We start from the raw sequence: 26,079 nt of genomic DNA, 5'->3' as shown, positions 1-26,079 counted from the left end.
ACGTTAGCGTAGCCGGCGAACAGAGACGGCTCTTTAAGATTAAATACACTGAGGCACCTTTGATTTGTTTGTAGCCAACAGGCAGCTGGAGATAACAACAAAGCAACAACTTAGTATGCAGGGGAAAAACAAAACACAAACGAGTTTCCTCTGGCGAGCCAACATTATTTTGGGAGCATTACAGGGCACTTGAGCCCAAGTTTACATAATGATGTCTTTAAGCATCGACTGTAAGTGTGTGTTTGAGAGGTGAGTGAGAGCGAGTGGCAGAGCACAATGTGTGTATAACTCAGAAGATGGACCAGTGCTTTGCTTTTCTCTGCTAAGAGGTTGTGAGGAATTGAGTTCATTTAGATCGAAGGTGATACAGATGCAAAGAGGGGGAAATGGAGTGAGATATCACAGATGAGGAATACCAGCGATAAAGAGGAGGAGGGGTGAAACTTTGTGATCCAGTGCAATGATCCTATAGCGATACAGTTCTGGCACAGAGGGCAAACACAAGCGTGTTAGTGGCATTCATTCATTGTTTGTTATGGTCTCCTCGGAGGATTTGGTGATAACAATAAAAACGTAAAACAATACCAGCCGTCCCCTCTCTGTAACAGTCGTGAATCAAGCACAATCCACTTGATTCATGCTTTTACGTCTCCTGTTTAAAGCCTTTTTGGCGTAAAGTCTCTCTTTCCTGCTGCACAAGAGGAGATGTGTAGGTGTTTTTATTTATAACAAAAACAACAACTGGTATTGACAGAATTTAGAAGACACCTATAATAATCATTGGCACTAGCTGGCTTTATGGAATACTGTATTATTAGGGGTGGCTTTAGCTCAGTGGGGTAAGAGGGCCGTCCTGCAACCGCAGGGTTGTGGGTTCGATCCCCGCTCTCCCCAAGTCAAAGTGTCCTTGAGCAAGGCACTGAACCCCCAGTTGCTTCCCAGGCGCTTCACCGCAGCCCACTGCTCCTTAATAACTAAGGATGGGTTAAATGCAGAGAACTAATTTCCCCTTGGGGAATAATAAAAGTGTATATTCTATTCTACCTGATCTGATGATGACCTCTTTTTAAATGTTCCAAGTCTGTGTTTCCATCGAGGCCTTTTCATCTGCAGCTTCTCCTTTGTAAGTTATTGTGTGTGCTGACTTTACAGCACTTGAATAAAGGTTTAGAGATTTAGTATATATATGTCTGGGATTATTGCAGTTTTACCACTGTTTAAAACAAACCAAGTGTTTAATAAATTTGAGGCTTATGGTGGACTGATAGAGCTGCATGGAGGAGCTCTGGGGTCATCAACGTAAACACTGGCTGCCTGCGTCCATAAGGGGCTGGTTTTACAATAGAGCCGTGTGGATTCACACACAGGTCTACGTGGAGGTACCTCATAAACATGTAACTTTTCAGAGGGAATGAGGGGCTATTGCGAGTTCTTCTTCTGAACATATGAAACATTTGGTAACATAGTTTTTTAGTGTCTGACTAGAGTGCACAATAAGGATTATCTCTGAATGTGGAGACATTGGAAGACAGTCAATTAAGTTATACATCCTTTTTTGTCTTCCTCCTCTTTTCATATGTCTCCTCTCTCTTGTTGGTTTTGTTGTGGGGACTCATTTCTGTTCATGGTCTTTCTGAAAGTCCCATTAGTCGATGAGGACATGCATCATCTATCAGGAGCAGTCTCCTTAGTGTCCTCATGTCTCCTGAAAGTGTTGATTGTGTCTCTTTGAAGTTTTCAGATCTGCTTTGTGAGTCTGCCAAGTCGTATTTTACTCTCGGGGGACACACTGTGTCAAGAGACAGGGAAAGGCATGTTTATTTCTTCTTTTAAAATGTGTATTTGTTTATTACTCCTAACAGATCCAGTCCCCATTCGACCTAATTACGCAGGTTTATCCTGTGGTTCTGATAACTGTGTTTGTTTGTCAAACAGTGGCCTCTGTCCCTGAACGCCAGCCCTTATTAAGACTAAACAACGTTGTACAGTGTCAGAGAATCGTAAAAAAGACGATCATGTTTGAAGAGGAAAAGCAGCCAAGAATTTTTGTTTGACTCATTACAGATGTTTACAGGAGTGGAATAGAAGCAGTGTCATTGAATCACTCATCTATCAAGACATGCTCCGCTTCTTGCTCGCTGTGTTTATGCACAATCTCAGGCAATTGGTGCATTTTGTCCTGGAGATTTACTACATTGACAATGAAGTAATTTTCTTTATTTTGTATTAAATTAAATCACTGGTTTGCATTTGTTGCCCTGATGAAACAGATTTCCACTGGATTTAAATGATAAGTTACACATGATCCCTCAAATGATAATCAGGTTAAGCATAACTGTGTGATTGTTGGTGATTATATATCTGGTTACAGTGTGTGAAGAAATATTCAGATGCTTTACTTCATGCAACATTTCAAAATAATACTTAAATAAAAGTAGGTAAATAATATTAGAAAAATGCAGAGTGAGCCATCAGTGTTATATTTGTATTACTACCAATGCATTAAAGTATAGGCAGCATTTTAATGTTGAATAATGTTTCAGTAAAGTACATTTTATACATATATATATATATTTATTTATATATATATATATATATATATATATATATATAACACATAGTGTTGTGTTACCAAAGAAACACATGAGTGTAAGTAAAACAACATTATCAGGATATTTCCACTGTTAGTTAACAGTAAGGCCATAACACAAGGTAGAGAGGATTAATTATAAGATTATAAAAAGGTTGGAAAGCTTTTTAATAGGATTAAATTATGTGTTAAAATTACAAAATGATCATGGAGGGATGACAGCCACATGTTGTTTAAATAGCTACAAGATAACACATTTAAATCTGTGATGATAATGTTGCACTGTCGGCTTTATTGTTACAGAGACTCAAATACATGGGCAACCGCAACAGAAATGGAAATTTGCCAGCACAACTCCCGGCTTTCTGCCATGATCAGTGACTGAGCAGCGGGAGGATGAAGTCATTGTATTTAATGCGTTTGCGACTTTACCATTCACATTTAGGTCATTTATTCATTTAAAAAAAATAAAAAATCTGCATCATTCAGTTTTCCCTCAGCGCCTCATTTGGTCTCACGGTTGAAAGTCTCCCCTCACATAAGTCATCCTCCTCCCTGTTCACCAGCGTGTAGGATGGTGAACATGGTAACTGATAATCAAAGGCTCCCTGTTCGTCTCCTGTTGCTTCACAGCAGGCACGGATCAAAGGTCCAACACACCGCATAAAAGAGTGTATGGAACAGCATCCAAATCTTCCCACACACATGGACAACACAAAAAAGCCTCACACACACACACAACAGGTACATCTCTGTTATACAACCGTTTGTCATTTTCTCCCGCCCACATGTTACAAACTTGAGCTCTGAATATGTGAATGTTGTTAATAACCTGCACTCAGATGAGGCTGGGAGCATCCAGCTGCCGGGTCACTGGAGCCGCGCTGAGTCGCACTCTGCTGCTTCACGCTGTCAGGGACAAACGTTTTGATCAGTTCAGAGGTTAGCCACACAACACAGAGGAAAGCACGTGTGCCTCTAGGGTCAACACCATCTCCGCTATATCTCACACACACACACACACACACTATTGTTCCTGTCGTGTTTTTACGTAAGAATAACGTCTTGCACTCGTCCATGTTTAATAATGAAAATAGTTTGGGTGTTGGTCAATGGAAAGTCCTTTTAATTGACTATACATACGGTATGCTTTTCTCTCAATAAAAGGTTATTGGGAGCTAAAGAAACAAGTGATTAATAATCAGATATTCACAGTTTAAGATTCCCTGTATTTGTAAACATTTTATTATTTCATAGGTGTTGGATGAGGTAGAAAGTGAATTACGTTCTGTTATTCTGGACAATGAAATACCTGAAAAATGCGACGATTCTTCTGTATGATTTCTCATATTTTAAGCACATCTAATCGACTATTTTCACAATCAAGTGAGAAGTGTTGATCCTTCAACAAACTCGTTCCTGTTGACACATTCAACTTGAAATATTCAGTGGAGTCCAACGTCCCGTTGACGTTTGGGTCTAAAAGGCATGCGTGTAAGAGCAGCTCGCAGGGTAAAAAAAAAAAGGAACACTTTAGCAAACACTCTAACGGTAATGCTAACATTCAGTGAGGCATGGACAACGTATAATATAGAAGAATGAGCAAAACCTTCGACTTTACATTTTCCAAACACCATTCAGTCGACGCCAGCAGACAGCAAACGATTGATCCCGTTCACAGACGTGCCGACTGGACTCCTCAGACGGACCAAATTGGGCTTCCAGCATGATGCGCGTGGCTAAGTGGTTGTTAAGAAGGGAAGAGCATGATTTATTATGGAACATCCATCACAGGCCTGGATTATGTGGACTTGGTGAGAGCTTGCTGCGTGTTTTGAGACTTTGAACACTGCGTGGTCAAACTCATCAATAAAAGGGTTCAAAGTGGGGTGGTCAGTTTTCAATCGTCTTTGGGTTAATTTTGTTGTGTGGTGTTGCATTTCTTACCAGCACATTTATAATGCACTTTTCAGCAATCAAAATCATTAACAGTAAACTTTGCCTCTTGGCAGCATTTCCTCATAATTGAAAATTAATCAAAGTTGCAGTTTTGTTCTAAAGTCAAATCACAGATATTCACTCGTCACACTTGTAGAAACCGCATGGAGAACACTTTATGTGCAAGTTTAAGACATTGACACTGGCAAACATAATAAAAATGGGCTTTTATTGCTTGTAGAGTTTAATGAGCAGCGGAGGGAAAGCTTCATCTTCTGTGTAATTGTTATATTTACAGCTCAAAGACTTTCAGCTTCGGGTTTTTTGCAACATATTTGATGCGACGCTGTAACTGCAAATCAAACCACTGATCCATTTTTATTTATGTTTTTCTAATGTGTCTTTTGGTAAAGTAGAACATCAACAGGAAGCTTTCTTCAGGATGAATTTCCTGTTGAGTCTCAGTGATCTAACGTTGCCTTGGTCGTAGTGAGGTCTGTTGACTTTGCAATTAAAAAGGTACTTTTAAAGAAACGTCCTTCTCAAATACACTTTGCTATTGGCAATGTATGTTGTATTTCTGCTCAGAATGGATGCCCTCTACCAAAAATAGTATTAAAAAAATATAAAATACAAGCAACAATAGTCAATTTCACTATTGTTGCTTGTATTTTATATTTTAACCCCAGAGAACTTCTCTGGGGTTTTTCAAAATAATGTGTGGAGAATGTTCAAAATCCCTTACTGTAAAATTAGACAAGGCAGATTAAAAACAAACAAAAAAGCAGCTGAAATGCAAACAATCCTTGTAATGGTTGCGCAAACACTTACAGAAATAAAAACAGACTAAGACAGAGACTGGAGTTAGTTTTCTGCGCAGAATATTATCTTTACCTCAGCTACTGCAAAGAAAACACACATTCCAGCAGTTTTACCGTCAAATAGCAGAAGTTGGACATTTCCACGAAAACGGATAAGAGTGCTATCCACTGATGATGACCGTCTTCCCTGCAGCGGCCAAATCAAGGAACACGTAACAGCATGAAGACTGGTCCCCTCTGAACTCTGCTTCACCCTATCATCAGACAGCGAGGCTCTCACTCAGAGCGGTTTCTGATCAGTGTAACATCAGCAGCCTTGAGGTATGCTTTCCCGTGGATGATTAGTCCGAGCTCGGGAAGCACGGAATACAGTTTTGGAGTTGTGCTGCATCAATTCAGTTGATGTCTCTGTCAGAAACAAAGCCAGATTAGTGAATGTTGGGATAATAAATGCACGGAGGCCTCGTTCAAAACAAGGGAAGTTGTGTGAATTGGGTGACGCGGGAGGGTTTTTCCCTCTCTGTCCCGAGCAGTAGAAAGCATTAGGAGAGCTACATGGCAGATTGTTGCTCGGGGACATTTTGTGAACCGGACAGTTATTGTGTTTTCCAAAAGGTTTGTTTTTAATCCTGGCTGCTCTCCCTCAACCTGCAATCATGCACGCATCCTCCCCTTCTGTCATTTTATTTGTTAGACAGTGTAATCCGATGAAAGGTAAGTACTCTTGAACAAACACCAGTAATTGTTTGTGTCCATTGTATTGGGCCATCCAACATGCACTTGAACAAAGAACTGTTTTTATGTGGTTTGGAACATGCAGGAAATGATTTGCGTCATTCATATGAGATCGTCAGTGTATTTTTTTTAAACTCAAATAGAAATAAATGCTGAGGCATCAGTCAAACAAATAGCGGTCTGTCCTTGGAATCAAAGGGAGCAATGGGCATTTAGTATTTCAAAGAGAATTATGTCATATTCCACAGACCCCAGGCAGAGGTGAAACATGTTGGCTCGGTAACTCAATGGAAAAAACCCAAAAGGAAAGAGGTCCCTCTGGCTCTGCCGACAAGCTCTCGGCAGTCACCTCTTAAATCAGATGTGCAGCGATACCGATGAGAGTTCCAGGTTATTTCCTGGAACAGAGAGCTAGCTTTGCAAAACAACAAGTCCTAGAGATCCTTGGTGCGTCTGGATCTAGAGCGGGCCGAGCGATTCCCAGCTTCGTGGGAGCCCAGAGGCGTAGCTCTTGCAGGATACCATAACCGCAAGATATACAAGCTTAACGACGCCCATTAGTTCAACTCCAGCTCTAATCTCTATATCAAGATTCTCCTTTTTGCAAGGTTTTGGTATCGCAAGCACTCTGTTTTCCATTTGTAGTTTGCCTCTAGTCAGAGTACCAATAACGTTTAAGCGGGTTTTGGCGGCGTGCAGTTAAACAGTCCATGTTTGACAGAATGTAATCTCATCAACCCCATCAGCTACGAGTGAAACAATCCAGTTGTAGACGTCGTCTTGCAACTCCAACTCCAGTCTCGTGTCTCAAGTTACTTATCCGACTGTAAAACATGTCGGAAGTCTACTCAGGAACCCCGGAAATATCATCTGTGATTGCCCAGCTCCCACCAAATGGGTGACGTGGTTCCCATTGTCCTCCATCACACACGTCCAAGCTGACATGTATGTGACACATCTGCACACATAATGCATGAGAGACCTACGAGCATATGTCCTCAGGGTTTATTATAAAAATTCCTCTCATGTTCTGTCTTTTTGTTGTTTGATTTTAGCATGCTCACTTTAGGAAAAGACAGATTTTGTGTTCAGCTTTGGGGAATCTGAAAAATATGCAAGAATCAAAGCAGAAAATGTCCCCATCTGTTACGTAAAATATGTAGAATGGTAAGAGAGGGATCTTTGGCATAAAGGGCAAGAGAGGGGTCAAGAGAGGGGTCTTCAATGTGGCGTTAACGGTTAGTTACCGAATCGTAAAAGATGCTTCACTTTAAGAGATATTGTTTTCATATCAAAATAAACTTCTGTAGGATCTTAACTAATGTGATAATGGCCATTGTTACGAGTTTAGTGATATAAAAATGGGGTCAGAAAAAGTGTTCTTTTTTTCTCTGCCTTGCTCCCTTAATTTGTCAAAACCTCTCTCTCTCTCTCTCTCTCTCTCTCTGTCTTTCTTCCGTCTTTGGTTAACCATTGCTCCTACTTGGTGCTACGTGAAAGGGCATGGTGCATGTCGACTGGTTTGTTAGGAAAATAGCCTATGGTTGAACTTTCTCTGGTAATAACTCCCACTTACAGAAGAGATGAGCAGAATGCCCGGTCTGGTGGGGTTTGACTTGCCATTTTTCCTGCTTTTATTGTAAATAATAAAGATGTGCCTTGAACGTCCTGATGAGCTATGGCGGATCCTGGAGTTTTTCAAGCCACTCGTGTTGCTGTAAAACTCAAAAGCATCTGAAACTTGTTGTGACTTCAACCTGTCGGATGGAGTTAAGAGCAGAAGAGACAGCGCTGTGATCTCAGCTGAACGGGAGCTGAGCTGATGTCAGACAAGAGAAGAGAAGGTCTGATCCCTCAGGCGCCCGGGCCAGTCAGGACGGTACAGCTAATGCTCACTGCATCCTATGGTCATTATATTATGGCATTTAGAAAGTATGTCTCTTAGATTTAGATATTATCTCAAGTCTGACTCCCAGTAAAGCTTTGTAATATATTAGTGAGACATTTACATTGTGACTGGAACCTCTCGGCGGCTCATTCGAGCCGGACTTTAGCCGCTTGTTGAAGTCCAGTCAGACTCTGATTTGATTGGAGGCTTCCTCGATCCCATACATTACATACTGTCCATCTGTCATGACACACCGTGCTCTTATCACAAGAGCCCCGGTCAAAAGAAATGACAAACACATCAACATGACCCCCCCTGCTCCTCCTCCTCCTCCTCCTCCTCCTCGCTGCCACGAGATTAGAACAGAATGGAATTTGAAACGTTTTAGCCAAAAATGTTTCCATGGTCAAGGTGTTTTTTGCAGAAACGTTTCAGATTTCGCTCTGTTCTCCAACTTCAAACTAAATCTCTCGGGGGGGGGGGGGTGGGGGGGGAGTTTGCGGCGTGAATCGATAAATAGGTGAGTGACCTCTGGCACATGCTGACACACGCTCGATCAAACGCTGGCATGCTGTGAGATGAAGGTGGACAGCAGCCGACTGTGACTTCCTGCATGGGTGCCGCTCTGCTGAGCCACCGCGGTGTTATTGGCCGCCTGTTTGATGTCCTGGACATGTCTAGTTATGAATCGTCCACTTTGGGCTCAAATATTGTTATCATCATGACCCAACCCTTTCCTGCTTTGGTCCTCTTGTTTCTCGTTGAGCCGAGGTAATAAGTGGTGTGTTCGCCATGAGCGTTGATGGATTGTGTGTCTTTGTGTCATCCAGGCATTGTGGCGAGCGTAGATAAGCCCCCTTATGAGGTGAGAACCCTTCCCCGCCCTGCAGTATCCCCTCCGAACACCAACAGCAGGAATAAGAGATGTCACGGCTGTTCCTCTTTTCGGCAATGCTGATTGTCTCCTGCAGCATTGAGGTAAGTCTAGAGAGAACACACACACACACACTCACATACAGGCGCTCGAGACCCCCCGTGCAGACAACACATTAGAGTGGGCCACAGTGCCTTGAGATGGTTTACAGCGACTGTTTATGTGAATTGAAGTAAAACAAATGAATGCCAATTCACTCCATGCAGCCACTTTGTCTTCATGGTCTGTGTGGAGCCCACAGTCGCAGAATGTCTCTTGCCCAATTGCTTCATACATCAATGAAGAACAACAGGCCTTCCTCGTGGAACTGGACTGTTTTGTTGCGTGGGCAATGTTTCCTTAGGTGTCTCCTGCTGCTTCCTTGGAGAAGCTGAAGGAGAGTTGGAAGGTGTACATGGAGGAGTGTGATCGCAACAACAGCCGAGACCCGCCAAGCACCGGTGAGCTAAAAATACTGTCACTCATTATTTATGTTGAAGCCTACAATAACTGATGACTTGAACACAACACTAACATATATACTTATCTTCTACAGTGGATATTGCAAACCTGTTATACTACAGTTGTCTATTTACTCATCCAGCAGATTGGGGGCAGTTTATAAACATTCATTCTTGAGTAGCGTGTCTGGCCTCCTGGTGAATTAAAGTCCAACATTTACTCGACTTTTAGTTCTGTTTTTTTGTCTTCACCAAAGAATTGTCAGTAGGTTTGTTAATATAAGGGACAACTGTCATGTGAGCATTGTACACATTCAATAGTTGCTTTTAGTTGCTTTAAGAACACTTGCATCCAAGCCCTGAGCAACACACATTGTATGTATTACGGTTCTTATCCAGAAACATTCTAATAAGCTATGAGTCCTTAATCATCTTTTGAAAGACATGCGTTGCATATACAAATATCAATTACCATCCCCGTGCGATGCAGCGTGACCTATCTGGTGGAGCTGGTCATGGTTCGGTCAGAATCGGCGAGCGGCGGTTTCCGCTTCGCTCCAACCATTGAATAATCACTCTGCTTGCAGCGGCTCACAGGTTTCTATTTGCTGCACCACGCTCTCTGCCTTCTGGCTCCAGCTCACTCCATCAGCAGCGGTTTTAACTACATGCCCTTCGGTTGCATTATCGTCTGGTAGCTCATGGAATAGAGATGGAGATGCTTCAACTTTCAAAAAGACCGCTTCCCACCCTGCACGTAAAATCACATAACCGTTGCACTCGTACTCCGGTCCTGTCAGCCCATGAGTGTAACAGCAAATTAGCTGAACGTCCACCTTTCTGTCCACTAACAAACTGTACTGTGTACATCCTGTATGGAGAAGATGAAAGCAGAAGGTCAGTGATAGAGAACTTTACACGAAAGACGAGATGAAAGATCAAGATGTGTACATATGTTGGCCACCAGAAGCTTCAAAGACATTATCCCATGACTTGGACCTCTCCAGACTACACAAACACACAACTAGGCATAGCTAGTAAAGGCTGAGATAGTATGAATTTACCCATATTTCATGTTTGTTCGTTTTTATTCCCAGGCCTCGTGTGCAACAGGGAGTTTGACAAGTACGCCTGTTGGCCTGATGGACTCCCCAACACCACCGTCAATGTGTCGTGTCCTTGGTATCTGCCATGGCACCATAAAGGTAAGAGACACGAGGGTCAGCGGATACACGCTGTACTGTCATGTTGCTGCAGAGTACTTTGAAATACCCGACAGCAGATGAAAACGTGTCTGTCTGTGTTCGCTTAGTTCAACACGGCATGGTGTACCAGGAGTGTGATGCCAACGGCCAGTGGGTGACAATGAAGAATACCAGCGAGTGTGACGAGAATGATCCAAGTCTGGTAAAAAAAACATCTCTCATACATTTATACATTGTTCAGTTAAAACAGAAACCTCTCAAATAAAGGAAATAAAGTCTATGTGTTTATCTGCGTTTTAATTTGCAGCAGTACTACGGCCATATTTGGATCATGTACACTGTGGGCTATTCCTTATCACTGGTGGCTTTGGTGTTGGCGCTTGGCATCCTCATATTCTTCAGGTAATCGGGATTTAATACCAAATGGTCTGCATCAAACACAACAGGGAGTGGAACAATTACCTTTTGGAAATACACTCCTTCTCTCTGGTGGAGAGTTGGATGAAATGATTGATACAACATTGACGTCTGTCCATTCAACGCAGGGATTCATCGAGCACGGCTCTATCGAAGCTAATAAAATGAACCAACTGGAGATTCATATTTTAAACGAGAAAGCATCTTCTCATCCAACACAGGGTTAGAAAGTAAATAACCATATAACCCTACATCTCAAACTATTACTTGAAATAGAGAGCTGTGTTGCAATTTATCTGATCCGTGAATGATAATCTTGGAGACAATGACAGCCTCTCATTCATCAGGAAGCTGCACTGCATGAGGAACAACATCCACATGAATCTGTTTGCCTCCTTCATCCTGCGAGCGCTGTCAATCCTCATCAAAGACGCGCTGCTGGAGGCCAACATCACGTTTCAGGACCTCAGCAGTGACCAGGAGCAGGGATTCCCACAGGCATCTATGCCTCCAGTGGAGCTGCTGGTCAACAATGAGGTCAGTAGGGATCCAACACATCACAAAGAGGAGTGTTTTACTTTGTCTTTATTTTGGCAAAAGGAAGAGTGGGCATTGATTTTTGGGAAGGGTACTTTCTTTTTTCTTTTTTTTAAACACCCCAAATGTAATGGTCCATTGGCCCATACGCAGAATGCAGAGACAGTGATGATATTTAGGATATTTATGATATTTAAATAGCACAAAACACTTCAGTGAAGCTGGCAGAGGCAGGCAAAGAATAACCCTAACACAAGACAAACTGACACAGAACAAAAGGAATAGTGGTATAGGGAGATTAACAAGGGAAGTAAGATCAGCTGAGCAGGAGGTTTATGCAGGAGAAATGAGTGAAACTGATCAGGGCAGAAAACTCACAGACGGGATGTATAACCAAACACGACAGATGAGGAATGAACTTTCAAAGTAAAACAGGAAACAGACGAAACAAAAGAGAAAGACATTGTGTGCGTTCCAATACCCAAACTACCATAATGGAGTATGCCAGAACAATATGTAGTGTGTCCCGATACATAGTATGTCAAACACAGTACTGCAGCAAGCCTGCTTCTCTGGCCCTTCTGACCCACAATCCTCTGAGCAAGAGGGTCAAAGTTCAAGTTGCAATGCTGTGACGAAGTAGTTTGTCCTTATTGAATGCAATCTGCATGCATCAGTACGTGCCTTGTAAGGTAAGCTTTAGCATGTGTACTAAAAGTAAAAAGAATAAACATGTGACTTCGAGGTCAGCCTCAAAGAATGCACTTTAAGACTGATGAATTGACGTAGCCAGTATAGTTCTCCAGTATAATATTACTACATAAGGTCCATCAGAGGTTGTAGAAGAAAGAACATGGCCTGGATATGTGCAGCCATAATTAACTTTAATAATAATAATAATAATGCGACACGGATAAGATGAAAACAAGTGGTATGCTTAGAAAGTGATAATGGCATTCTGGTGAAAGGTTAATGGTCACTACAGGATAATTGAAGCTGCTATTTATAAAAGGGGGGAGGGTCCACCACGTGATTGCGTTAGTGTTTGGGGGTCACAGCTGGGTGAGGCTTGGTTAAAGTTGCTGCTGTGGGACAAACTCATGGCTGTCGGCACAAAGCCTGAATCCTGCGGCAGAAGGGGCTCCCAGTGATCTCTCCATTCACATCACGCTGACTCAAAATGTTTCACATCAGACGGCTTGATATTTTATTCATTTGTGGACTTAACTTCTCTTCCATCTTGCAGACAGCGGTTAACTGTCGCATCGCCATGGTGATGATGCAGTACAGTATCATGGCCAACAGCTACTGGCTGCTGGTGGAAGGCATCTACCTCCACAACCTCCTGGTCATCACTGTGTTCACAGAGAGGAACTACTTCAAAATCTACCTGTGCATCGGCTGGGGTGAGCTGCGGTACTTTTTGCATGGAAGGATAATTAAATTAGAGCCTTTTTATATGTAATGTATGATTACATATAAAAAGGTTGTAACTCAGGTCTACGAAATGACTGTTTTGCATTCAAACGGCTCTCATTTCTTTCCAGGTACCCCGTTAATATTCCTCGTGCCCTGGGTGATAGCTAAACACCTTTATGAAAATCAAGAGTAAGTTTCCATAACACTCCCTCTTTCTCCTTCCCTTTTCCCTAACTCCTTCCATCTGTATCTGACCCAGGCCAAACATTTGACATTTTAATCTCTTAACCCTCCTGTTGCCTTCGGGTCAATTTGACCCGATTCAATATTTAACCCTCCTGTCGCCTTCGGGTCAATTTGACCCGATTCAATGTTTAATGTCGGTGTTCTTTCGGTAGTCAACAAACAAACATAAAGTACCTCACACTTAAACTTGGAAAACAATATTAATTCTAATAATTTTCTGGAGATTTTAATAGCTGCGGTCATATTGACCCCAAGGGTAAAATATGTCAGTAGATATAAAGGTAACAGGAGGGTTAAACATTGAATCGGGTCAAATTGACCCGAAGGCGGCAGGAGGGTTAAATATTGAATCGGGTCAAATTGACCCGAAGGCAACAGGAGGGTTAAACATATGAATGTTGATACTCAATTTCACACTGAATTACCCCACGTGGAGTGTTGGCTGCACAAAAACATGAAACAGTGTCACAACAGCGGTGTTGGCATGTTTTTTAATATTTCAAGTACCTGAACTTAGGGTCTGGCGGTGGACTCCGAAGCTGCACACAGGGTGAAAAGGGAACACTTTCTAAACCGCTGACGTAGTGTGATATTATGTAAAGATACAATCATCCCATGATGGTGCTGTCACATTTCATCAGCAGGGAGAGGAAAGTGTTCTGCCTTTGCAGAGTTGTTAAACAGTGAAGTGACATGTGTTTCAGAGCGAGCCTTGAGGTGCATTTGAGGAGTTTCTTGTCTTCTACGCTGATCTTTTCCTTTGTGATTTTCTTTTTCAGGTGCTGGGGACAAAACATAAACATGAATTACTGGTGGATCATCCGTTCCCCGATATTGCTGGCAGTTGTGGTAATTTCCCTTTCCTTGCTCTAACTTTGTTGCGGCTTCCTGGTTTGTGTTTTTCAACCTTTGCGTTTCCCCCTTTTTCTCTTTATGATATGCTGTTTCCTAAACATTTAAATCCTAAATGCCATTTATACATGTTTGTATTGACAAAGAAAAGTGCATTCACTCTAGAATCCTACATATTTACCGATCCTGCATTTTCCATTCATACACTATTCAATAGTCAACACCTTATTTATTCATGAAACGTAAAAGGCTGTATATGCTTTCGGCCAAACATCTGGAAAACATCTTCAAAGTCAAAGAAATAAGATTTCTGCTAGTGTAGCTAACCCGTATCCGTGCTGTGACCAGGCCTTCATTGAAGGTGTCGTCTACAAGGTCGGTTCTGGATTTTTATATAAATCCCATTCGTCATGTCTCTAACTTCAGGCCAGTTACATCCCGACATTTTCCATGCATTAATCTTTCTGCTAAGTGGTTTGTATCTCACAGGAATTCCTGTGTTTGAGTTGTCGCAGGGACGGGAGGGCTGCTTCCCATTCCAGTGTTTCCCTCTTTACCCTGGTCACATGTTCAAGGTGCACATCAGGAGAACACTCCACTCACGTGTATGCCTCAGCAAGAACATGTGATGTTGTTATTGTGAGGCGGTTTGGAGGGCTGGTGGGCGGGTCAAACAAATACAGGACTTTGGTCCAGGAGATCACGTATGAAACTAAAATCACACAGTGACAATTTGTCACATCACTCTTAGTTAGTGACTCGGTTGTGATGCCGTTAGTCAGCCAAGTTAACATCACTCACGCTTTCCCTGAGTGCTTTTGTTGTTTGTTTTTTGCCTAAACCTAATTTCCTATGAAGACGGCAGTATATCCTGAAAAGACACTGTGCATGTAACTAATGCAAACTGACATGTCCTCCCTGACACGTCCAACACTAACGCTGTTGTACGTCGATGAAGCTGAGGGCCACTGGCCAAGCGACGGTATTTGACGAGTTAGATACTGTACGCATTGCAGTGTACGCATTTAAAGTAATTTATTTTGAGGGGAGAAAGCTTCAAATAATCCATCACTGAACTAAAAGTGGCACATACATCAATCATGTTCACACTCCAGCTCTTTAGTGAACTATACTTATAATAATCACAGAATGTCTAAATAAAGAAACACTGTATGTACATAATGGCCAATTCACTTTCTTTGTTCAGGCATCTGCAAAATTACCAGCAACATCTTAACTGCAAAGGTCACATCAAGAGTGATTTTCATGAGAGGAACTCCTGTTGTGTCTTTAAATGTCAGCTGCTATGAAAGGATTTCATAATCTACACTGATACAGGAAGTGGAAAGTGTCAAATGTCTTTATATTTTGTGATTTGTCCATGCAGATAGTTGTGGTTGTGTTTGGAAATACATTTGTGCAAGTTCAGTATTTCGGATTATGTATTGTTTTTCAAGAAACACATTGCTGTTGAATTTTGGGAATTTGTCCTATGCACAATCAAAAACAGAAACCTCAAATGTTTTTGGGGTGGCAGCTGAATGTTCAGCGAGACAATGTTTAGAAACCTGCACATCAACCTTTTTCATGCAATTAAACGGTTACTATGAACTATGTCCCCGACTTTTACAGATCAACTTCCTTATCTTCATCCACATCATCAAAATTCTCGTGTCAAAACTTCGAGCGCACCAAATGAGATACACAGATTATAAATTCAGGTGAGTTCAAACGTAAAAAAAAAGAAAAGAAATATTGCTCTTTATTTTAGAAAGATTCTTCCCACTTAATCTGTCCTTTCTCTCCCTCTGTCTCTCATCCCCGTCCATCTCAGGTTGGCTAAATCGACTCTAACCCTGATCCCCCTGCTGGGCATCCATCAGGTGGTCTTTATCTTTGTCACCGACGAGTCCACAAAGGCCACCATCGGACTGCGTCTCACCAAGCTCTTCAGCGACCTCTTCTTCTCCTCCTTCCAGGTGAGACTTGAACCAAAGCCTCGATTATACATTTTACAACAACCATCCCATTCATGAAAGAACTCCGCATTGGTTCATAATGTCCTTTCTGTACAAACTAAACAAAAAGATAAAAGTGTGTTCTGGGGAGAGATGTTAGAACTAAACAACACAAGAGATTAGACATATCTAAACAGGAAGTTCAAAGAGCCGTTGCGCTCCAGCTTCAATCAATCTTAACGAGCAGCTGAAAATTACATGCATCTCCAAATCAGATAAAAACGTCATAATTCACTCTACGCCAAATTAACAGGACCAAGTTATGCTTTCATCTAGTCTACGTGTCATTCCAGATGAGTTGTTTTCAGCGATACAGATGTTGCTTCATGTCTGGGTCTCCCAAGACACTTGAGGTGTGCTGCGTGTGTCAGGAGGATTTAAATGATCGCAACGAGCCGTCTGTGCTGCGACACACACACGTTGACCTTCGTGATACGAGGACACAGACGACGTGTGTCAAAATACAGACGGCCCTCGAGGCAGACGCCGTGATGGAGAAAGCAACAGTGAGAGGCAATAAGACAAAGACAGCAGGAGACACTGTAACATGAGACGTGTGATTGCACTCAGTCGTTTTGTCATGAAGCAACACATAGGCTACTGCCCCATTAAACCGAATAAGGTGCATGTTGATGCACAGCAATACATTGGATTGACAAGATAATGTGTGAGTGAATATTGCAGCTCATGGTCGTGGACTGACTCAGTATTGGTTGTCTCCATAGGGTCTCTTGGTGGCCATCTTGTACTGCTTCGTCAACAAAGAAGTGAGTCTCCTCGTTTGTTCGACAACAACACGTTTGTCAAACCCCGGCTTTTCTCCTGCTATCACATTAATTACGTCTGCTTTCGCCTCCGTCCTCCCCTCAGGTGCAGTCAGAAATCCTGAAGAAGTGGAAGCGCTGGAAGCTCGGGAGGAACATCGAGGAGGAGTACCGCCACACCTACAGCAATACCCCCAACACCAAGACAGCGAGCCTGTTGAACCACGACTCCCGACTGCCTCATCTCGCCAAGACCTCCTCCCCGGTCTGCAGCCCCGAGGAGACGCACATGCTTGTGGCCGGATGCCACAACGGGGTGGTCGGCAGTCAGGGGGCGTGTCAGTGCGCCTCACCCCTTCACGAGGGAACCATCAGCAACTGCCCCCTACTGGAGGACATCAGCCTTACGGACAAGGTGCAGTGTTACGAGGGTCAGCGAGAGAACGTGGAGAGCGACCTGTGAAAGGTGCAGGGGAAAAGAAATGGAAGAGGAGAGTTGGAGGGCCTTAAGGCGTCATCTGGCTGGGCTGATAGGCTTATCCGTCAGAGCGTTTCTTTGCCTAGAACCCGATGTCACTGGGAGGCCAAGCGGCACTCAGCCCTCTCCACAGTCTGAGAATGGAGAGTAATACGGCAGACTCTCATGCTGAGACGTCTAATGTGAGCCGTGAGCCTCGTGAACGGATTTCTGTCGATGTTTGTCGGACAGCGAAAGGAACCGCTGCATTTTGAATAATGCGGATAAGCCATGGAAAATAAGAAAAGAACAGAAACCTCAAATTGCAACAAAACAAGACGACAACAAAAAAGAAACAGAGTCATTGCTTGAGCCTCTGCTTTACTTTTTTTTTGCTGTGTATCAAATGTGTGTTTTGTGGTACTGGAGGTTTCAGACAAACTGGACATTGAACCTCCTCCTCCAAAAAAGAAAAGACCAAACAAGTGACTCAAAACAAAATGGTAAGAAAAATAAAATGGTATTTCTTCTTTGCTTTGCTCTGATATATGTACGGTGTTTCTTGTCTATAATGACTGTGGTGAACATGTAGAGAAAAAGAAGAAACATTCTGCTGGCTGTAGCTCATACAAGAAGGTGAACACATTCAAGGGACATTGGAAATTGCTGGTCATCCCTGGCCTATATATTGAGAAACAGGTGAAGAGATGCTATCGGCTGAATTATAAATAAGTTAAAATGATCATCTTTTGACTTGGTGTTTACAATAAAAATATATGTCTTTATACCGTGGGTTATGCTGAGTGTACAGTGGTGGCTGCGTATATGTGCCGGGTTTGTTTTCAAGGGGAACAGTCGCAGTTCTGTTCCATTAAATATGTTTCCCCCCCCCCCCCGCTATCTCGATGTTGTCTGACTCACACGCCCTGGCACACGATATGAAGCTCTTTGCGGTAGCCCACTCAACTAGTCAGACGACGGCCGATAGGGGAAAGCGTGCACTTAGATCAAGGATAAAAAATACACAGCCAACAGACGGGACCTGTAAAGTCACTCATGCATGAAGTATGAATACAAAACTGTGACTCATCGTAACATGTCAACTCTGGCACAAAGGAGGTTTTTAAAAGCCTAAACATAGGTTTATGCAGATTTTGCATATTGTGTTGCGCGAGTTGTGCATACAGTGACATCCTTTCAGTAATTACATTGTGCAAACGACAGAAATTCAGAAAGCCGTTGTTAATGATGCATCCAGTTATTAATATTTAATATCCAGTCTTGTCCGGTGTGACGCTTAGAAGAAAACACTGTCTCCTGAAAGCAGAACCAAACCTCGAATGGCAATGAAAGCTAAATCAGCAGCGGTACGGTTGCTTCTGAATATGTTGCATTTATTATGAAAGAAAGGAAGCCTCCTACAGATATATTAATCTTTGGGTTGCGAGACGTTTTGCCAGAACTAACTCACCTTGTGTATGTATGACTATTTGCACAATGTTAATTTATAATTGGTAAACTGTGTGTGTATATATATATAAATATATATGACTGTGTTAAACAGGTAATTGATTTAATTGATGTCAATATTGTACTTGCGTGTATGTATATTTTTTCAGGTGGGTATGAATGAGTGCAGTTTCAGTATTCCAGATGTGTGGATGTTGGATGAACCATCGGCTGCAGTCAGTTCAGCGATCGGTTGATATGAACCAGTACAACTGGGTTCACGCAGAGCACAGAGGTCTAGCATATACAGTATGGCAGCACATGACATTCCCAGATGTCATGCCTATATAAAGGTATACGAGGACACAGACCTGGATTTTATGATGGAAGCTACTCTCAGTCTAATTTTTTTAGTTTCACAGCTTAGAGCACGACAGCGGCATGTTCGTCATCCAGATAAAAGCGCTGTGCATTTCCATTTCAGCCATCGAGTGTGTGAACAAAAATTAAGAAAAGAAATGAAATAGCAGGCTATTTTTCATAAACGTCTGCTGAGGATTGTAATAGAGCAGTTAGACATCCGATACTCAGAACTGAGCTGGGAGCATGATGCACACACTGGCGCTGCTGTTGCCCACAGGCTAATTTGACAGTGTTTTTCTCGCAGGAGAAATGCTCCGATACTGACACGGTAACAAAGGAATGTTGTGCACCTTGAGTAAAATTGTATTCAGTCGAGTATATATGTATGGTCAAAGTGTATTGCAAATTTGATTTCAAACTAATACATGTATTTTAAGCTGTGACCATAACTGTATGTTTTTAAAGCCAGAAGTTTGGGCCACTCCCCTTTCTGGACTAAAGTGGTTCTGTGTGAATGTATTCGACAGGAGCCCAAATCAGAACGCTCCCCTTTCATTTCTATTCAAAGGTGGTTCTGTCCACTACATTCGCTGTGAGGAACCAATCAGTAACGACTGGCCCGTGTTCAGGTGTATGCTGTTCATCATATATTGTGTCCGTTTATAACTTTGTCCAAATGGTGAAAGAATAAATTACCATGTATGTGAAAGAGTATTTTAACTTGACTGTCTCTTTTGTATTGGTGCACATTCATAATGTTTAAATAAAAGAAGATAAAGCATGTGCCGATCAACTTTCTTGGCGTGTTGGTGATGTTGAGTGCAGAGGCCAGATGATGCCCATGCTGGCTTACAAGAGAGACCATCTGTGCCGCTCTCAAACTTTATGCTTTTTGCTTTGATATAAATCAGTTTGAGCAGATCTCACATTTAGAGCATTTTAACTGAACGTACTGAGAGTGCAACCTTTTACAGATTCTCACTTCACATCAAAAAGGCTGAAGATTACTTGACTGCTTCTTCCACAGTGCGAGATTAATGTAAGAAACGTGTGTTTGCACTCCACACAGCATTATTCCACCTTGTTAAAGTTCAGAGAGAGAAACCATAGACTGTTTATAATGATGTGATAAGATGCAGTCACATAACTTCCGTTGAAGTCAAATTCATGTAGCTCCTCCAAAAAAAGACTCAAATTAGATCTCATAACTATAATAAAATTGTCTCATAACTCTGTTTTACACAGTTTGAAAGCCTAAAGTTTTTCATTTACAAAATGAACATTTTGTGTCCCTTGAGTTACCATGTTCTCGGGTACATTAATGCCTGTTGAGTTTCCCTCAAAAGAAGATCGATGATATCAATTTATCCCAATTGGACGCAAAACAATTCAATGAAGCTAACTAATGTGAAAATAAAATAAGTTCTTGACTATATGCAAATGTAATGAAAAGTTATTGCCTCTATTAAATGGACTGTGATGTTGTGTACTTGTACTTGTATCCCGCCTTTTATAGTCAAAGTGCTTTAACATTACATGTCATACATCCATTCACACACTGATGGGAGGGCCGTCCGTGCTCATCATTCACACTCAATCACAGCCTACGGGAGCAATTTGGGACGAGGATTTTAATATTCTCCCATCAGAATTACAAATGCTCGTCACCATTTCTTTTATCTCGGCCTCTGGAAGCGTGGCACAATTTACACACAAAGGTTGCCTCATCTAAATTAGCATAATGTACTAATGTAGAAGAGAGGCGAGAGATCAGATTCATGGTTTGGTTGATGGCCGAGCGTCACCAATCAGGATGCTAGAGCTCATTAGCTTCGTGTTATCGTGCTTTTCAAGCAGGGCAGACTCCCCCGGGTACACGCACTCCGGGTCGAAGCAACCCAATCTACCATAGCTAGTACATCCGCATGTAATATGAAGAAGACCCTCTCAGCTTACGCACGCACACACACCTCTGAGAGATCTCCCTCACCACGGCCTGATGGCCTGTTCTCAAGCATGCCAAATTAAATCAACCAAATGCGCAATCGCATTATCATCATTAAACACAGAATAAGTTGAATACATTCAATATCTTCGATAGCAGAGGCAGACTGACTGGCGTGGCTCTGGGCAGATTCACAGGCCCGGATGGGAGTCTGATAGCCGGGCGCTTGTAAGAACAGCTTCCAGTGCACGGTACCACTCTGTGCTCAGCAGTGTGGAGACAATTGCCAAGGAAATAAAAAAACAGTTGCTGACACCCCACGGTGGAAATGGTAGTTCAAATTTCCCTTTAAAGGAATAGTATGACATTTGGGGAAATGTGCTTACTGGCAGAGAGTGAAATGAGAAGATGGATACCACGGTCACGTTGGTGTGCCGGAGCTGTTTCCCTTTGACACGGCTAGCCAGGCTCTGTCCAACAGTCACAACATACAACGTGTAAAAAGGGGTTCTCTGCGGGACTATTTACAGCCCAGACAATAGAATAAAACACTTGTTATCTTAATTCAAGCAGTCGTGTTAGTTTAATTGTGAGAAATGACTTTGTCTACTCTGGTTGATCATCATTTACAGAGGAAATTTGAATATATATATTTTTTTTTTAAATGACAGCCACATGCAATATTCTAAAAAAATATGACAACATATGTTACTGAAGACATTTATTTTATTTTATTATGTGTTATATCTGTTCATGCATAATTTGACTGATTTATTACTGATGTTAATGATTATGACGTATGAAGTCTGACATTGATCCCTGCATATCGCCGTTTAGCAGCTCTGCTTTTTAATGCCATACTGTCATCGACGGTTAACACAGCATATCGTACGGGGCAGATGGTTGAACTGATTTGCCTAATATACAAATAAAAAGAAACACCCAACCATTCTCTGACCAATAAAAAGACAACATGGAAGATGTGTGCAGACCGGTAGAGAAATCCTGAATTGCCCAAGGACAAGAACTGTTGTTTTAGGTCGAAGCTCAAAAGCGTGTTCACCATTTCAAGTGACAATAAGGCTTCCCGATACAGCGAGGAAACCCGTCAGTGTGCAGCAGTTAAGGCCATGCATGTTTCTTTGCCAGTAAACAATTTCACATCTGCAGGCAAAGCAGCAACAAGGATTCGGATGTGAATCTCAAAGGCATAGCGAGGTGAGGTCAGGAGAAAAAGAGGAATGTTTCCATGTTTTCTTTCTTCTTGATTTAATCTTCACCTTAAAACGTAAATAGCATGCTCTATTATTTATTTTACAGCAACATCCAACTTATTTTGCAAACAGCCACACTTAAATGCTGTGGAGCACCCCGACCCACAAAACACATATTATCATGTTGTATTAACTTATTTGATTATATCTGACTTTTATACCTGTTTGGATGATTGGAAGCACACGACTGATAGGAGATATAAATGCAATGCATCATTTACTGTATTCCACAGTATGCATGCAGCTACTTTATGTATTTCATGGGAGCAAAACACTCCATAAAACTCGGATTCAGAAAAACACATGGCCCAGCTTTTTATCACATTTCAATATAGACGGATTTGTGGCTAGTTATTATCACATGCTTTACTCAGAATTACAAAAAATTGCTGCAAGGAAATTAGAAATGATGGTGTATGGAAAATATCCCAAAGAGTTTTGGAAGCCAAACTCATGTCACTGTTTTTCCTGGTTTCTCTGTAAAGACGTCAGCATGATCGCCGGGAGTTTTCTTAAGAGACACTTACCACCTCAGTGCAGGAAGTGCCAGTGAAACTAAACAGTAAACGACTTGTGCAGCTTACTTCATCTGTCCTGACCTTTTCCAGGAGCAGTGACCCACAGGCTGTCTGAATCTCTTATGGCTGATTTATTTCCCATGAGGGTGATGAAGCCAAATGAGTGCAGCCAGAATGAGATGTTGGGGTGAAAAGGTTTATTTTGGCTTACAGGAGGTAACATTTCCACTTAGCTAGTTTCCTGTATTGAAAACAAAAGGACATTATAATGATCCATGTCAGTAGAACACAAATTGTTATTGTTGTTATCCTGTGCTGCCGGATACATTAGCATACACATGAAGTGATAGGAATTTAACTTTTCTCCTGCTGTAAGTCAGAGGTCAACTAAACAAAGAAAATCACACATCCTATTCAAAAGCGTCAATGAAAGATATCAACGTTTTTTTCAAAGCTGAGAGTACCTTTTAAGATAAATGTTTCTCTATTAAAGTGGGGGCCATTATGTGTTTTTTTTAAAAGAAACTCTCAAAGCCTTTCTTTAGAAGCTTTACACATATGATCATAACAGCTTGTCAAAAAAATAATTTCAATGCAGAAAAGGTTGAGGAGGGAATTGAAATGAGAGAAATAGCAATTAATAGTGTTCACAGATCTATATTTTATTTCATCGTAAACCAAATGTATACAGCATGGTTGTGTGCTGTTATAATCTACTCTTATTAAAAGTGCATGCCACTATTAGTTTATTATTGTTAACTATCATACATTTGTGACAATTTCCAGGGGAAAATTAAAATTGTGCCCAAGTTGTATTTGTAAATAATGACCTACAGATACTCTCTTACAGTTAGTCTGCAAGTAGCTGCCAACCTTAATTAAACCTCACAGCATAATAAAATGACATAATTGTTAGGTATTGAATTTCAGCTGTATTATAACTCATCAGAATTAAAGATTACATCATTAAAAGCTCTGAATTGGATGTGAAGTGCACACAATGACAAGATAAACCCTCAAAATCGAGCAGTAACACCCCTCAAATGGATTTTCCTGCCTGAGTCGATAAGCTTCGTGACCAAAGAGTGGACTGCTTGACATCTCTTTGACCTTCTTAATGGGACTATGACCTTATTATTACAGTGTCGCATCTGTGCATATGCCCCCGCCTCGCCCGAAGGACCAAAGGTAACTTCCTGCTCACGGTTTCATGGCCACCTTGATGGTCTTACAGAAGAGTTATCGAGAACATACATGTCATTTCCATCTGGCGTCAAAGTGCTCCATGAGACTGTTGAGCGAGAGCAACGTGAGCGTCGCATGGCTCTGCTTCATGATGCAGCTTCACTCTGAAGATGCTCGTGAACAGAAGCTGTGGGGAGATTTAAGCTGTCTCTTTGGCTCTCTACATATTAATGTAGCCAGCAGCGCGGGGAGTGAATACTGATGCAGCACTAAACCCCACCTGGTAGGAGATGTAAATACAGAAACTAAGAACTTAGTGATACCTGTTGGAAGTTGGACTGTCTGCTCATACAAAGCAGGAGGATTTCAGCAAAAGACACAAACTTGCCTGCTCATTAATCTTCGCCACATGTGCGAGGAGAACATTAAATTGCCGTTGCTTTTGGCAGTGAGAGCCTTCCAGAGACGCTCCACAGGGAGGTCACTGCATGGGAGATGTTGTACTGCAATCACAATTCTCACAAGTGGCCAGTCAAACAAGACTTATGTTCTGCTCAAACGAGGTAGTCCGGGATGGGAAAAAAAAAGAAAAGGAAAAAGGACAGAATTCACAAAGTAAACTCTTTATTTCGGGTGGAAAAAGTGAAACTTGCAGCAAGACTCCTGCCACTCATAAAGAGTACATTATTTGTGAATTCCAGACTTCTACATCAAATCAAGACTTATATGAAAACAGAAAAATATCAACAATTGAACTCCAAGAAAATCTTGAGGAAAGCAATGGGGTCGTAAATCCTCAAGTAAAAAAATAAATAATGACTTACATTTGCCTGGGAAGCAGTGGCACGACAGGAGTGACAGAATTCTATACCGTGACCTGACCACTTACCATCACCACGGCAACATTTGAGTGCTGCTATAGACAAACACAATTAGAGCAGTCACACACACACACACACACACACACACACACCAGCATTGCAGTGTAGCTCTTCAAAAAATAAACCGCATAAATAAATAAACATTTCTTATGCACAATTGGTATTATTCATTTTAGCGATGGCATTCAAATGAAACATTATCTGATTTTCCAACTATTCCTACTTTTCCTTTTTCCTACATATTCAAACAAGCAATTCGGCGTCAGCTTTTCAGAATCCACCAGTCACTAATTTGGTCAGAAATTGATGTTTGGAGTTCTTTGTAATTAATTTAGCCTAGGAGCGCTTATAACAAAACAAGCTATTACCCCCTCTCCACAAAGTCACATCCTCTGACCACAGGCACCACAGGCTTCTCTCACATTGTTCAGCCTCTCTGTGCCATTTGCAGTCTGCCTTCAATTATCTGTATTCAAAGGAATAAGAACAAAATGGGCTGCTTATCTGAGGCATTCAGAGTTTTATCCCTGATTCCACCTGCAGCTTCAGCTGGATGCATTAGCACTTCACTCTATCAACCCCGTCTGCTCCGCCTGCTATCACACAAAACGCACACTCGGGTGCGAAGGGCTGCTCCCCAAAAGTGATGTATGTTATTACTGTGGTAATAGCATGTCCATGTTTCTGCCCGGTTGGGCACAGGCAAAACATATATATATATATACTTTTTTGTGTTTAAAATATACTGAGATTTTCAATAGTATACATTGCAAATATACTTTCAATTGTATATTCTGCAAATATATAAAAAGTATACAAAAGTCACTCTTTCACCCATTAAAAAAATTCTACATTAAAAATGTTTACTGTAGTATACTTTAAAGAAATGTATTATAAGAAAAATATACTTGAAGTGAAAGTTCTGTGCAATTAATTAAATTTACTTTTTTAAACTTTGTTTTCAACGATATGTTTTGTATATTTCAAAATGTATGCTCTAGATTATCACTGCATTTACCAATTTAAAAGTAATGTATACAGTGCTCTTAACATTACTTTTGATCAAACTGAAGCCATTTTTTTAATGGCCGACAGGACGGTAGCGTTTATTAAAAACCGTGGCTGTCCGACCAGTGATGAAATACTGGATATGTTTGGCCTGCACTGGTAGGAATATTGACATATTGATATAGTTCCTCAATG

The 26,079-nt window shown here is 41.6% G+C and overlaps 1 protein-coding gene across 2 annotated transcripts in view; it reads left to right on the top strand.

The window, feature by feature from the left end:
* gcgra (glucagon receptor a) overlaps positions 1–19,856 on the top strand; it is a 28,836-nt gene extending 8,980 nt beyond the window's left edge. For both annotated transcript variants that reach the window (XM_056407740.1, XM_056407741.1), the window contains exons 2-14: positions 8,803–8,950; positions 9,250–9,346; positions 10,444–10,551; positions 10,659–10,753; positions 10,859–10,953; positions 11,316–11,505; positions 12,752–12,911; positions 13,053–13,113; positions 13,950–14,019; positions 15,655–15,743; positions 15,857–16,001; positions 16,766–16,807; positions 16,911–19,856. In XM_056407740.1, coding sequence (XP_056263715.1) covers positions 8,897–8,950; positions 9,250–9,346; positions 10,444–10,551; positions 10,659–10,753; positions 10,859–10,953; positions 11,316–11,505; positions 12,752–12,911; positions 13,053–13,113; positions 13,950–14,019; positions 15,655–15,743; positions 15,857–16,001; positions 16,766–16,807; positions 16,911–17,267 — 1,563 coding nt within the window. In that variant the 5' untranslated portion in view covers positions 8,803–8,896 and the 3' untranslated portion in view covers positions 17,268–19,856. The remainder of the gene's footprint in view (positions 1–8,802; positions 8,951–9,249; positions 9,347–10,443; positions 10,552–10,658; positions 10,754–10,858; positions 10,954–11,315; positions 11,506–12,751; positions 12,912–13,052; positions 13,114–13,949; positions 14,020–15,654; positions 15,744–15,856; positions 16,002–16,765; positions 16,808–16,910) is intronic.
* The last annotated feature ends 6,223 nt before the right edge of the window (positions 19,857–26,079 follow it).

The sequence above is a fragment of the Pseudoliparis swirei genome, chromosome 23 (assembly GCF_029220125.1).
Source record: "Pseudoliparis swirei isolate HS2019 ecotype Mariana Trench chromosome 23, NWPU_hadal_v1, whole genome shotgun sequence".
Taxonomy (NCBI): domain Eukaryota; kingdom Metazoa; phylum Chordata; class Actinopteri; order Perciformes; family Liparidae; genus Pseudoliparis; species Pseudoliparis swirei.
Note: the sequence above shows the minus strand (reverse complement) of the source record. Positions and strands in the feature narration are given on the sequence as shown.